Genomic DNA, 14,321 nt, shown 5'->3' on the forward strand with positions numbered 1-14,321 from the left:
AAAGACATGACATTTTTAAGAGGTTTGGAGTTAATATTCAGCCTAAGAATGTGGTTCTGGCTAAAAGATCAACTCTCTGTCAGAGGACAGGAAGCAGCACAGGAGCCATACATTTACTTTGGTAAAAAAAATACACTCTTTAGAGCCTGTTAAAAGTGGCAATCACAACCTACACCTTGACAACTGATCCAGCATACCTGTTAATACCTGCAGAGAGACTATAAGCTTCCCAACACCCTGATACATGGCACAGAGGATACTGCAGGTTACCTGGAGTTCTGCTCCCACGTCATCAGGTGCACTTCAAAGCCTCAAGAGGAATAAGCAATTGGCATGTCATTTGTCACCTAGCCGAGAACCATTTTCCTAGAGAAGAACTCATCATACCAAGCAACCCACACAAGATACGATTAAACAATGTCACTGCTAGACAGATGAAATTGCAGCTCAATAGAAGAACTCACTGTTACTAAGCGATTTCATCAATTAAGTATGTTCTGGCAGAGCTGCTCTGGAAGGTGTTAGCAGTGATCCAAACAACTAGGACTGAGCAAATTTCTTGGGTGAAATCCTGGCTCCATTAGAGTCAATGGCAAAACTCCCAGGCACTTCTATACAGCCAGAATTTTAATTTCTCATGCCAGCTGCAACATGCTGCTATGGCTTTGGGCAAACTACACTAAATCAGCCTCCCCAGTTACAAAAATGGGCCACTAACCACTGCTCTTGGAGGGACTGTGAGGGATTCACAGAAATGCCCCATACAGAAAAGGGCAAGCATTATCAATCAGTGCAATTTAGCAAACGGTCTACTTCAGCAGCTCACTGTCAGGGAAATACTCCACTGATATAAACATCAGGCTTACAGTTCCAGCAGGATTGATCTCTTGTCCTGTGGAGGCTTGGTAAAACTATCTTCTGTATTAATTCCACACACGGAAGGCTGGTCCCAGCTCCGGCACAACCTCCTCTCTCAGGACTGCAAGATGACTATCTTCACTAGTTTGATATTCTGAGAATTGTATTTGGATGAGCTGTAATGATCTTATCTACATCAAATGTCAGTTATGTTCTTTCGCAGGCAAAGTGTGCATGTGAATAGTTGCCTTCACAAGTCTGAAATTAACAAACACCCACTGCTACACAGTGCACATAACTCTAGATAATACACACATTTGTTTAATTCTGGGGTGTTCTTGCAAATAAGCTTTATGGCTGTATGAGGAGAGGCTATAAAATGAGACTGGGGTCCTCGGTAGGTGGCATGTTCCATTTTTTTCAGAAACATTATTCCTCCCATATAAATACACAACAGATGTAACATTCGACCTAAGCAATAAGATTTATTACTATTTTTGAAGCAAATTCAGCACAGCTTAAGAGAACACTGTACAGAATTCTTTAAGCTAGGAAGAAGTTCTTCTTGTCAGCAATGCATGTTTTGCATTTGTCAATTCTTGCCCTCAAAGCCAACCCACAGTTCACTATTCTAGGCTCATTACAAAGGTGATGATCCTGCAATTCAATCTGCTAATGTAGCACATAGCGGTCTCCCCCTAGTCACTGCAGGCATGGGCTCATATCTTTGCCTTTCATATCAAAAGAAATCTGCATGGCCTCTTTGGTCTCTTTTTGAGCCCAAAAACATTTCAGATGATTTATGTTAAGCACATTACTAACAGCACATGCAATCAAAAGCAATTTTCACACATTGTTTGGCAATGGAAAAAAAAACATTACAGCTGTGATCAAAGAATAGAGTCTTGCTTATATTGTCTTATATTCATTTCTTTACCTCATGCACTTTTGTATAAATATTTATTGTTTCAAATTTTCTGCACAGACCATAGTTGTTCTGTTTTCTAAAAATAACCTGCTTATGCATAGTCTGCTAGTCTGTTCTTTTCAAAGCACTGATTTTCCTCCTTTCATTAAGTTCATTTCCAAGATCTCTGTGCATAGAAAGCAGTGGAAGAGGGCTATGTGCAACTTTACCAACAGACATGTTGAAAATACCTAAAAATGAGGAACAATTCTTGGATAAACACCTTTGATGGTAAACAGTCCTGTGAAAAATCAATAGGCCCATGTCATACGGTAATTTTGTATTTTGCATAAGGGCAAGAAACCTGAAAATTAAAACATAACTGAAGATAATATTAAAATCTCATTTCCAGAAAACACTTATGTTGCTCAACAGCTTCAACTATCAAGCAACGTTTCAGTTTTTGCATTTCACTTCATCTAACATAATCCTGGATGGTGCAGCAGGCAGCCCCTGACCAACACTCTCCATTCACCTCAGGGCAGTCCTGGAGGTGACACTGTTGTATTGACATTGGAGCAATCAATGCAGCTGAAAGTTCATCTCCTACCCCACCATACATGTAGCCAAGCACTTAAAATTGTGAACCCCTATGCAGCCTATAAAGAGAATCCTACTATTAACATACCACTTTCATTTTTCTAATATGGACAACTACCAGCTTGTAATCAAAATTACTTTCTGATCCCAAGTTCAAAGCATTGCACCAAATTTGGGGCTGCCCAAGCACATTCTCTTCCTGGAGAAAGTCATGGAACAAAGTTCTTGGATGCTCCTCGAGAAGATCCAGCCAACATCAGGAACACTACAGATCTGTGATCATATCAAACACATCACCTCAATTTAAATGGATGCTTTCCCAGTTCATCGCAATTACATACACCTGCAGATTCTCTCCAAACTGCTGATCCTCGAAACTCTTTAGTCAGGGAGCGTTCATCAGTTAGTTCCCTAGACATGGAGCACTCTAGGCAGCCCTTTAGGAGGAGGTATGCTGACAGCCTTTAAGAAAAGGCTGTAATCCCACTGAGTGTCTCCTGTCGGTGACTGCTCATCAGCCAGGACAAGAGGTTCCCAGACTTTTTAAAGGGATGCATGTTTCCTGTTAGAGAAAAAAAACACTCTTTGCCTCTCATTAATGGCTGTCAGATTCAGGGTACTGATATCCACACAGATGCTGCATATTCTATTTGAAAAGTATCTGAGTGCATTTGCAGGGAGTATTGGGATTAGGGTCCACAGGCCAGGGAAGTTTCTACCTGTCTAGTGCACAAGCACTGCTTTAGTTCTCTTTCATCTTACATTGGTTTTGTTTGGTTGGTTTTACAGAAACAGCAGAAGAGGTGTCAAAAGCAAGCAGCTTGGCCTGTTCACATATCCTCTTTACAATATGGCTTTATGCTAAGACTTTCTGGTATCTGGAACAGCGTCTGGCTTCCTTTAACAAACTGGGAACATCCATCTCTACTGTATCACTTCCATTTAGGGTAAGATTTGACATCCAAGAGAAAAGAATGCTATTTTCACTCATAAGATCAAGAAGTTGATAGCCGTGCCTGCTGTATGCCTTCCTGTGATGAGGGAAATACAATTCTCTGTCCACTGCAAGGATACAGAGTCTGGTGGACTTGAAGAATATCCTTGATCAGACATGGAGTTCCTTGAAGAACTGACCACCAGACTGTCAAACATTATCAAAAGATTGACTAGGGTATATCTTAGAACTAGGACTGGGTACTCCACTACATAGTGCACTTTTGCCTATCCCTTGGAAAAATTTCAGTACAAGGTGTGGGGATTTCAAAGTACCCATATTAAGAAGTAAATCACAGAAAGGCTCATCAAACCACAGGCACAAGTGAGGGGTTTTTGTAGTTCTGTATCATCTGCATGTGTTAAATACGAGACTTTGTTCTCTAGATAGAAATGCAATGGATAAGTTGTATTTCTTCAAGAACAACAGGATTTTAAAAAAATTGTTTAAGCTTTACCATTACAGGTATTTTGAATATCCCCTAAAATATCTGATAACAGAAAGAAAGAACAGAAGAAAAAAAGCTGAAAAGTATTTTGGCAACAAAAGACAGTTAACCATTCATGTTGTCGACAATTCCTTTGGCTCATGAAAGTCTCAAGACAGACTCTTGCTTAATAGTTACCAAAAAAAAAAGCCCCAAAATCTCTACTGTCCTACTTCTCTCCTCTACAATGTATGATGGAATCCAGAGTCACAAGCTGCCTGGACTTCACAGGCAAAGGGCATGTCCTAAAGCAGTTCATTTCATGTCTCTCTGACACCCCACAGGCACCCTTTCCCTAAAGCAAAGAATCTCACAGTATTATTTTGGGTAACATTCTTTACATATTTTGACTTACACTCCCAAAGCACATTTATTTCAATCAGACTGTGCACCTGTGGGTTTTGGGGGATTGTTGGGGTTTAGGTTTATTTAGCTTATTCCTTAGCTTGATGTTCAGCACTTTTCCTGGAGCTGGCCATTTTTGATTGAAGATTTTGCTTTGTCATGAAAGCAAACCAAGTATTTCAACTTTGAAAGAGGGAGAGCAAAAAGAAGCACCCAAAACACGTGGTGATTCCTGTTTTCCTTTCTAGAGTGACAAAACAGCATATACAACTCAATACCCAGGATCAGATGATTTTTTTCTGAAAAAGCAGCTTATGTAAGTTAACATTTGCTATGATTATAACCTACATAATGCTAACTTCCTATGTAAAGCCCCCATGGTGCCCATATGAGTCACCCTCACACCTTGGGAACGTGGGCATGGGGCAACATAGGTCAGCAGTTATCAGCTTTTGTTTTATTTTACAATACAGTCAGGATTTTCTGTACTTCCAATGGCAAATACACGCTGCTTGGTTGGCTGATGCTGGTATCTGATATTCCATGATCACCTTGGCTTCAAAGTGAGACAGTGATGCACATTTGTGTTACTCTCCCTTTAATGTAGTACAAAGCTGGACACAGCTCAGAAAGAAATCCCTAAAATCCATTACCTATTTATGATCATGTACAAACGGATATTTATCATGTTAAAAGAGAACCGTATGTTAAAGCGGAGGCTAGAGCCCAATAAATCTTTTTGGATGAAAACCCTGTTCAAAAAAAGGAATAAAATAATTAACATTTGCTTTTGCCAGTAGAAACATTTGCTCACGAGTCTCCTGGGAAGGGAAGGGCATTTAACCTTTTTACATGCCATTCGCTCAGACATCTCTAACCCCCACTGCAGAACAGACAACAAAGATTCCTGACTCCACGCTGCTGATTAAACCCCTTGTAAGAAACATCTGGATGAAATTTTCTTGGCAGTTGATCTGAAAAGTATACAAGAAGCAGAACTAGGGAGCAGCCATAGTTCAGCTGAGTGACACAAAGATGCTGCTATGCAAAAGCAGATTTCTCCTTGAACACATTAACTCCTAAATATCAGCTTGTGACTGTGCAAGCAACCTCATTAGCAGAAGAAAAATAAATCCCTCTTCTACTCTGCATGCCAGTGTAAAAAAGGCTTTGAAAGAAACCCAACTTGACAATCTCATTTTTTAAAAATAAAATTATACAGGGCTTAAACAGTTTACCTGCCACTTCAGTTTGTCACTAAAAGAGAGATCGTCCATGTGTCCTTAACTTCCCCAAAACATTTTTTAAATTCATGAAGGATTTCAAAACTTCTATGATTTCTGAGAAACTCATGAACAAACTGGATGCAATGCCTTCCAGCCATCTCAGTCAATACACCCTCAGGCCTAAATTAACAAAAGTGACTTATAATTTCTGTGGCCTGACCTTCCAACAAAGGATGTCCCATCCCTCTGTTGCTTGAGCTTAAAGAGCCTGTCCATCACAGCTCAATGTATTGTTCCCTTTTGGAAATACAGACCCCGGAATTCTCAGGTTCCCATATGTTCAACGGATCCAAAAGAGAAATTTTCACTGTCGCTATTGAGTGGCTAGCAGCAGTGAAAAACCTACATGAACCAGGCTAACTTCACTCTGCAGCTACTGGGGGAGGGGGGGCAGGGAGCAGAAAGAAAAAAAACAAAGCAAGCAGCAGCAGAGAACAGCACCAGAAAGAGTCTGACACATCGGGGCAGGAAAAAGGAAAGCAGCGGGGAACCTTCTGCCCCACAGCTGCCAGGCGAAGGAAATTCTAGGGGATGGGGCAATGAACAGGCAGAGACACTTTAGCCTTTTCCAGAAGCCAAGGTATAGAGTGCTGCAGATTTATCAGACTAAACTACAATTACTCTGACATATAAAAAAAATAAAGGTTCAGCACAGTGCAGGGCCAGCAACCTGTTGTTTGAACACTACAGTTGTTTTAAACTTGATGGGGGTATGGGAAGGGCTTTGACTTCTCTGTTGAGGCACTGCTTTAAAGAAATACATTATCGCTATGTGCTTAAATAGTTTTAAGTCATAAAGAAATTAACACTTAGAGACAAAATCTGGTCTCAACATTTTATCTCAAATCCAAACTTCACATTCTAAACCACCCCTACTTATTTTGGCTATACCACTGCGATCCCAATAGATCTAAAGGAGGGGTACCTATTCAAATTAGTACTGTTGTCAGTTTCTCACTAAATGAACATATTCACAAACACCTTGTTATATGTGTTTCAATTTAAGAGAAACCATTCTTTGAAATTTAGGAAGAAATCTGGCAGATAATGAAATCTCAGCAGGGGACAAGAAGAGCCAAATGGAATGCAGACCAGAAATACAATCACAGAAGTGTAAGAGTAAGAAGAAATAAGTTTGGAGCTGTTTTTCTTCTATTAAGATAAATAACGTATTGTAAATATTTTGTACCACATTATTCAGTACTACCACTGGAATGGTAATGAATGAATAAAACCATAAAAGAGGTTTACAGAATCCCAAGAAAAATTCAATATTCATCAAAAATAGTGGAAATAAAAAGTTGTCATGTAGAACATCTACATGCAAGGGCCACAACACTTGTCCAGGCAGGAGGTAATATCAATGTAGATTTAGGGTAACCACCTGCCATGCATGCCATCGTAACTTAAGCGAGTTGATTTCATGGCTAAGAGAAATAATTTAATACTACTGCATCAAGGGAAAACTGCAATTTCATTATGATCCTTTGACGTAACCAGTGTATGCTCTGTAACTCCAACAGATGCCTCCCTCTACAAATTTGGTCTGCACCAAATAGGGAAGATCAGATAATATTCTGAATCCAGCAATGTGTATGCAACCAAAGAACAATTAAACCGAGCAGTAAAAAGCAGGTGACTGGAAAACATGGAACCAAGGCTTACAGTGTATCAAGAAATGTCCTTACACTTAAAAAATTATAATGCACTCCAAAATCCATTTGTTCGGGCAATCCATGTACAACAGAAGGCACTGTTATCCATATGAATCTATCAATTCTGCACAGCAAAAACCTGAGAAGTACAACGCAATTAGATGCAGCCTGGCCCCTTCCCAGTCATTCAGGTTCCTTGAGGACAAATGTTTCCTTTCAGTCCATCAAATTATAAAAACACCACAAGAATTTGTACATTACAGTAGCTGGTTAGAAAAAGCATTCTGGTGGGGGAAGCACACTGCTATTTTCCAGAAAACCTTCAGCAGCATTAAATTACTCTCCCCTATCACTCAGAAGTCACGATGATTTCAAGACAATGTAACAATGAGACCTTTCCCATTGGCCTTTGTAGCTGATCCTTCAGTTGCCACCAGGAGTACTTCCAGCAAAGTTAAATGCTGTGATCAGTCCTTTGTTGTCAAATGTGTAGCCACTTTGTTGTTCTATTGTTTTAGACTCTAGAATTCAAAGAAAGGAAAGGATAAGAAAAATAGTCCATGAAGAATGCTTTTGCCAGAGACAATACAGCACAGCTAAGAATGCAAAGTTGTGGAAAAAACTCTCAGTTGAATCGAAATTTCATTCCCTAAATGCAGTGACAGTAATAAATTACACTGAAATTTTCTCTCAATGTGTAAAAACACACAGCTCTACAACAGAGCTGAGAAATTAATCCTTTACAGAATCAGTCTGTTACACTATTCTGCATGCTTTTTGATTAAATCTGAATTTATTTTCCATGATGAAAGCTTCCTAAACTTCTAAAACCCTGCACTGACTGTGAAGGCAATGTTAGCAGTTTAAAAGTTACAAAACTGTTAGACACATAATAATCTATAGTATTTTCTTCATCAAATGCCTGGCTGACAGCTAGGTATTGCCTTAATTTGCTCTTCATTTCAAATGTCAGATTGTGCAAAACTAGTTCATAACCTCTTCAAACAGCAGCACACATCAATAAGAAGGCAATTAATTAGAAGCAACAGTAATCTCTCCGAGTAACACACACTTCCAGGCAAGGAATAATATAAGCATAATATCCTGCTCATACTACTCAGAAAATGTTAATTAGCGCAGAGATTTACACTTTCTGTTGTTACAGATTAGATTCAGTTCCAACATCCCTGAAACAGATAAAATGGCCCCAGAGAAGTGACTTACCTGCAGCATTTCGCCGGTGTTCTGCTAATGTATAAATTTCCTGCAGCTGTTTCTTCTGATCCTCACTCAGCGGTGCTGTCAGTGAATGGTACCAGGCTGTGTCTCGGCTCTGCACCGCTGTCGGAACAGGCATGGATGAAAAACGATTATCAGGTTACACTGCAAGTTAATTTCAGAAGAACAAAATGAAACACACAGAATCCCTGGTTGGTTTTAAAACAGATTTTGCACTGCAAAACAGGTTCAGTATTCCTGTCAGTTTTCTTAGCACAGAATCCCAGCTATAATAGAGGCAATCTAGTTTGGGGAACTTAATTACATCCTCTGCTTTCTGAAACAGAAACTTTGTGGCCATTATTCATGAGGTGGATCTTCTAATTTAAAACTCATAGCAAAACTAAAAGCAACAGGATTAGTCAAACAGGAAAGGGAGAAAATAGTTTCTCCATTATGATTTTAACATCTAGAAAGTGACAAATATTTCTACATATAGGAGTCCCTCTAGTGACCGAGTCCCACTTATTTAGGCTGTGACTGAAAAGTTCTGAAAGAGACCATGAAGAGGATTAATCTCTGGCTGTATTTGCTACCATTTGTTTTTTGCAGTACTTGTAAGCCAAAAATTCTTAGGACTAACATTAGAAAGCAAGATCGCCTTTTTCAGTTTCAATAAGCTAAATTATTACTTGTAACAAAGAAAAGGGTTTTTCCTGATGCTCATCAACATCTCCAGACTATTTCATCACATCATTCTGCCAATTAGCAAACACATACTTAAAAGTGCTTGTGTAAAAAACTGGTATTCATCAACACCATTTTCAAGGTCAAGAGGTGTGCTGAACCCTTCAAGAGCAGTTTCTTCCAATGCATCTTCATCCCAGTCGTCATCATCATCATCATCTTCGTCCTCTTCCTCTCCACCTCCACCATCACCTCCTCCTCCTCCTCCACCATGGTTGTCTTGCATCACCTGGCTCACTTCATTTGCCTCCTCCTCATCACTTGGTATCTCTTCTGCAAAGGCATTAATGAATTTTGTTTAAAAAGTTTAAAAAGTTTAAGGAAGCAATGACTTACGAACGAAGAACAATTAGTAAGTTTAGGGCTTGGCTGGAAAGGGGACCCTCTGTTAACACCCTTCCCTCAAAATCTCAGAAGGACTGGAAAAATGAAGCCATTAAAATGCTTTCTACATTCAAGATCAGTTAAACTTTTGTTTCTGAACACACCTGGAGAATGTGAAACTGCCATCTTTTTTCTTCCTTCATTTATGCAGTCACCGTGCAATTAAAAGATCCAAAAATTTTGAGGAATTGTGTCTTTGACAAAGTGTTCCATCACTGTGCTTTTGAAATTATGAACACATAGAGACTTGCATAGACTTCACAAATTGATACAAAACAAAGAGAAAACCAGATGTAGGCCAAAAGTCTGCCTGGTAGTCTTCAGAATGCTCCCTTATTTGAATAAAGTTAAAATAGCTTCTTTCACTCAGCTTTACCTTTCATTCTGCTTATGAAACAACTATTATATCCTGAATTAAATGCAACTCCAATATGCAATTCTAACACTGCTGTTTGTTACAGAAAAGTATTTCTGATTTATAAACAAGATAAAAAAGACCCTTTCCAAACCTTCAGCTCTTCCTGTGTTAACAGTTTAGAAAGAATGAAGATGACTATATCTGCCACAAGCTGGGACTGAATGACAGGTCAGAGATTTGAAAATTACTGTGCTGTTTCCACACTGTATTCCTATGCATTGAGAAGAATCCTTAATTCCATTACAGAACAATCAAGTGTGGAATGGGAGTGTATTACATAATTGTCTTACATCCAATCTAATTTTCAGACCTCAAACAATCTATCTCCTTTCCAAGTCAAATACAGTCACATAAATCTCCCTGCAACGCTGTGTAAAATTCACTCCCCACAATTCCCCCCACAGGGTATTCTTTGGTGGTTTTTCTCTTCTGGCAGACACAGCAGTAAGAGGTCTGTCTACTCCAGGAACCTCCGCTGTCTCAAACCCCACTTAGCAAATCACTTTCCATTTGGACAAAGACTTGCTAGGATTTCCTTCAAAGTTCAACCAAACAGGTCTTTCAAATAGTTGGGTACTAGGAACAGCTTCCTTCCAGGGATCAAGAATATAACCAGTGCAGTCCTGGTTATGTGAGAAGATGGAGCACATGCACAACCCAGAAGAGTAGATTTACAAGTTTTATTGTTACTCTTAAACCAATACTACCCTTTCACAAAGTGTTAGCTGTTATACACTGAAACATTTTGATCACATTTTGGAAGGAAAAATCAATTCCTAAGATGATCTTTCAAGCACCCAGTAAGATGAGCTATTTCCAGCAGACTAATAAGTCTTAAAAATGAACTGCAATTTCTTACCCCCTTTAAATTAAATCCAGACAAAATCCACAATGTGAAAAGGGGAGATTTTACCATTATCTTCTGCAACGTGTTTTTCATCTTTAGCATGATCCTCATGTTCTGTGAGTTCCCGTGAGGCGCAAACTTGTTTTAAGCCCAAGAAGAGGAGGAGGATTGAAGGGACAATCTGGGCAGCCACAGCATCCACTGCAGGCGGTCGGTTCTGCAATTCCATTAGGATGCTCAGTCCTATTATACACATCTTCCTGTCATGGAGTCTGAAACAACACACACTTGTTAGGACAAAAAGCAGATTCTTACTGCAAGGATATGTAGAGAGCTTTAAAGTCCTAGTGCTTGACAGGGCAGAAGACAATGTCACAGAGACTATGCTCAGAGCCTACGCTGGATGATCCTAAACACATTATTTCATTTGTTCTGAATCTAAATTCCCCACTCAAAAGTACTTGCCCAGTAACATTTACATACCTTTCAATAACTGGTCAAAATCCTGGAACAACTGTTTCTGATTACCAAATGCAAAGTTTGGAATGCTGAATAAATACTGTTTAATAGTTATGTAGAATATCTTGTCTGTAATAAAGCATTTGATACAGCTTATCATCATTAAATAGAATGGAAAATTAATTTGCCTTGGCTTCGATAGCAGTACTGTTGCAGGGACTGAAATTAGCAAAATACTATTAGTGAAGAGTAATGATAAGAAGGAATGCACTGAATTGCAGTGTGTATTTATGGAGTGCCACAGGGTTAGCTGCATTTAAACATGTTTACGAAGAGTCCATCAGAATGGCTGTATTACACATCCAATTGCTAACACTAACTTGAGACACATTGCTAACTCCAGTGAAAGCAGGGAAATAACTCCACTGTATCAAGAATAACTGGCAGTACTCTCAAACAGGGAATTTGCAAATGAGCAGACCTCCAGTAAAACAAAAACTGTAGATAATTGAAGGGGAAAAAAATCACGAAGCTAGTAGCAAAAAGATTTTTATGTGACCACAACCAGGAAACTAGGTAAGAGCCTGTGCTCTTAAAAATAAGAATTGATTTTCACCTCCAGAAACAGAAGCTATTTGCAAACAAGACAGGGAGAATTCTCTAACTGCCTCTGCAGATACTCTTTGGTCCTCCTTTACTGAAAACACCAGTAGTATTCAACTCTCCTCTAATATTATGCTATTTTGCTATTAAGGGCACTTGAGAGGAGCTTGTTTTGTTTGAACTGTTCAATTTAATGCTGACAGCTTCTATGCAAGTCTTCTGCAGGACAAGTAGTCACAGCAAGAAGTTTCAGCAAGACCTACAGAAACCAAGCAAACCTCTAGAACTGCCAGAAAATGTCCATCCTCCAGACTCTTGGTAGACACTTCCATTAGCGGATCAGTTTTATTTTGGAATGAAGAAGATATGAGTTGAGAGAGAATAAACTAGTAAGACGTGCAGCAAAGAATACAATAAAGCTTACAGTGGAACAGCCAGCTCAATCCACCACTTCAAAAACTGCTACAGAAATCCAGTTCCAAGGTGCTTACAATTTCATTAACAAAGATCCCAAATAACATGCTATTGAATTATAATATTCTTTAAGTAATATAAGTGATCATGTATTACAGCTTTCTGAACTTTACATATGCTTAAACAAGGCTGGGGACCTGGAGGGATTTTATTACACCTCTCATTTTGTTAGTTCTGTTAGAACTTTGTGAAGTGATTCCATTCTCAGAGCAGTTGACAACAACAATAAAATATATATTACCACATGAAACATGATGATCGCAGAAGACCTTCCAAGAAAAGCAAAGTCAACTAGCCTATCCAATGACATGTTTTGTCATGTTGAGTTTGGCTGCTCCATTACACGTGTTGAAAAATGTACCAAAATGCAAGTAGGCAGAGAGTTTCTTTCCATCACTGCTAACAGCAATGCCTTCTTTTCAGAAGGAATGGGGCACAAAAGAGGGCATACAAATCAACCAAGGAAACCAAGTCAGGGGAACAGGGTCTGCTTTCACAGAAAAAAAAAAAAAAAAAAAAAAAAAGACCTAAACTCCTTACTCTTGTCAGTTTTTCTGTGTTGAAAACAAGCTCATCACCATTTGCTCCAAGTTACAGACGATGCTACCTATGAATGAAGCATTGCTTTGCTGGGAGAATTGTCTTCACTGCAAGTACAAGAGGAAAGAACTTTCTCTACCTCCTCACTCTGCCAGCACCTTCATTCAAGTTTGACCAAAGCTCTGTAATCTATGCACAACACTTCTATCCTGCATCTTGACACTGAAAAGCCATGAAAATTTCTTTAAGCCTCAAATGTATAATGAAGCAATTTCAGTGTATGTGCCAGAGTAGTTAATGACAATTCGCATTTATAATACATTTGAAAAAGCTACCATTACACAATGTCAACTGCAAAATGCAACACAGTAAAATGTAAGAAAATTCTAGTAAGTAGTGGCTTAGCTTCATACTCCATTATCTTTTCTTGACAGCAAACAAAAGTGCAAGAATCAAGCATTGCTGTTTAAAAGGGAGTCATCATTAGGATGCAGCGCAAATGGCCAAAAACCACAGTATATTTGTCATGCTCAATTTTCAAGCTTCTAAACAGAGAAATTATAAGAATGAACATGTCTTCAGAATATGCATGTTATTAGAAACCCCAGCAGGACAGCAGAAATCCAGGCATCAAGCCATCTTTAGTAAACCTGAGCCAGAAGGAGACTTGTTTCTTCCACCTGCCAGCAGAGACAAATAGCAGGATAAGCATCTGCCTTGCCTGAAAGTTCAGCATTCTACTATGCCCCAGCTGTATCAAGTACCCACAGGCCAGAACAAGCAAACAGAATTCTATGTCATTTATGTATTTTTGTAATGGCAAAGAATGCTTTCAGGACCATTCCTTTGCTGTCAAAGGGTTCATTACTTCAGCACCCTTCTGTCTGCATGAGGGACCCTGGATATGAATTTCCTCAGTGCTTTATACTTTCAGACCCATACTTGTCTGCTTAGCAGTACACATCAATCCTCCCTAACAGTCACAGACTCTGCTTGCTCCCTCAATGGCGTATCAAGCCTGTAGTGCTAAACACACAACACATGGCAGTGCAATGCATGGCTCCTAGGAAAGCCTATTTTTAACAAGCTCTGTGTGGTCTTCATAATTTACAGGACCTTTTCTTGCTAATACACTTCCTTCCAATACAGGAAAAAAAGATCTAAGAATCTTTTGTATTTTAAACAAAGCTGAAAGTATTTTCAAAGGGAAATCACTAAGCCTTGCCTTTACTGGTTTACCATGCTCCTTTATGTGAGGATCAAGTTGCTTTCTCTTCAATCCAGTTCCTGGACAAATTGCAAATAATTTGCTATCTCCTCCTAGTTGCAAAGTTGGAACTAACCCTGTTTTCCTATATAAGACTGGGATTTTATATACAACTCCAAGAAAACTAGGATTTCTAACTATTTAAACTCCTCTTAAGCAAATCCCCCTATGCAGCTTCTAACACAATAAAATCACTTACTGGGGGGGGTTTAAGCAAGTTAGTTTTTCCTCT

At 39.1% G+C, this 14,321-nt stretch overlaps 1 protein-coding gene across 4 annotated transcripts in view; it reads right to left on the minus strand.

Moving 5' to 3' along the window:
• Positions 1–1,256: 1,256 nt before the first annotated feature.
• IPO8 (importin 8) overlaps positions 1,257–14,321 on the minus strand; it is a 50,945-nt gene continuing 37,880 nt past the window's right edge. For all 4 annotated transcript variants that reach the window (XM_055711386.1, XM_055711385.1, XM_014281234.3 and 1 more), the window contains exons 22-25: positions 10,813–11,018; positions 9,131–9,370; positions 8,357–8,473; positions 1,257–7,653 (exon numbers count right to left, since the gene is read on the minus strand). In XM_055711386.1, coding sequence (XP_055567361.1) covers positions 7,556–7,653; positions 8,357–8,473; positions 9,131–9,370; positions 10,813–11,018 — 661 coding nt within the window. In that variant the 3' untranslated portion in view covers positions 1,257–7,555. The remainder of the gene's footprint in view (positions 7,654–8,356; positions 8,474–9,130; positions 9,371–10,812; positions 11,019–14,321) is intronic.

This window comes from Falco cherrug, chromosome 5, assembly GCF_023634085.1.
Source record: "Falco cherrug isolate bFalChe1 chromosome 5, bFalChe1.pri, whole genome shotgun sequence".
Classification (NCBI taxonomy): Eukaryota; Metazoa; Chordata; class Aves; order Falconiformes; family Falconidae; genus Falco; species Falco cherrug.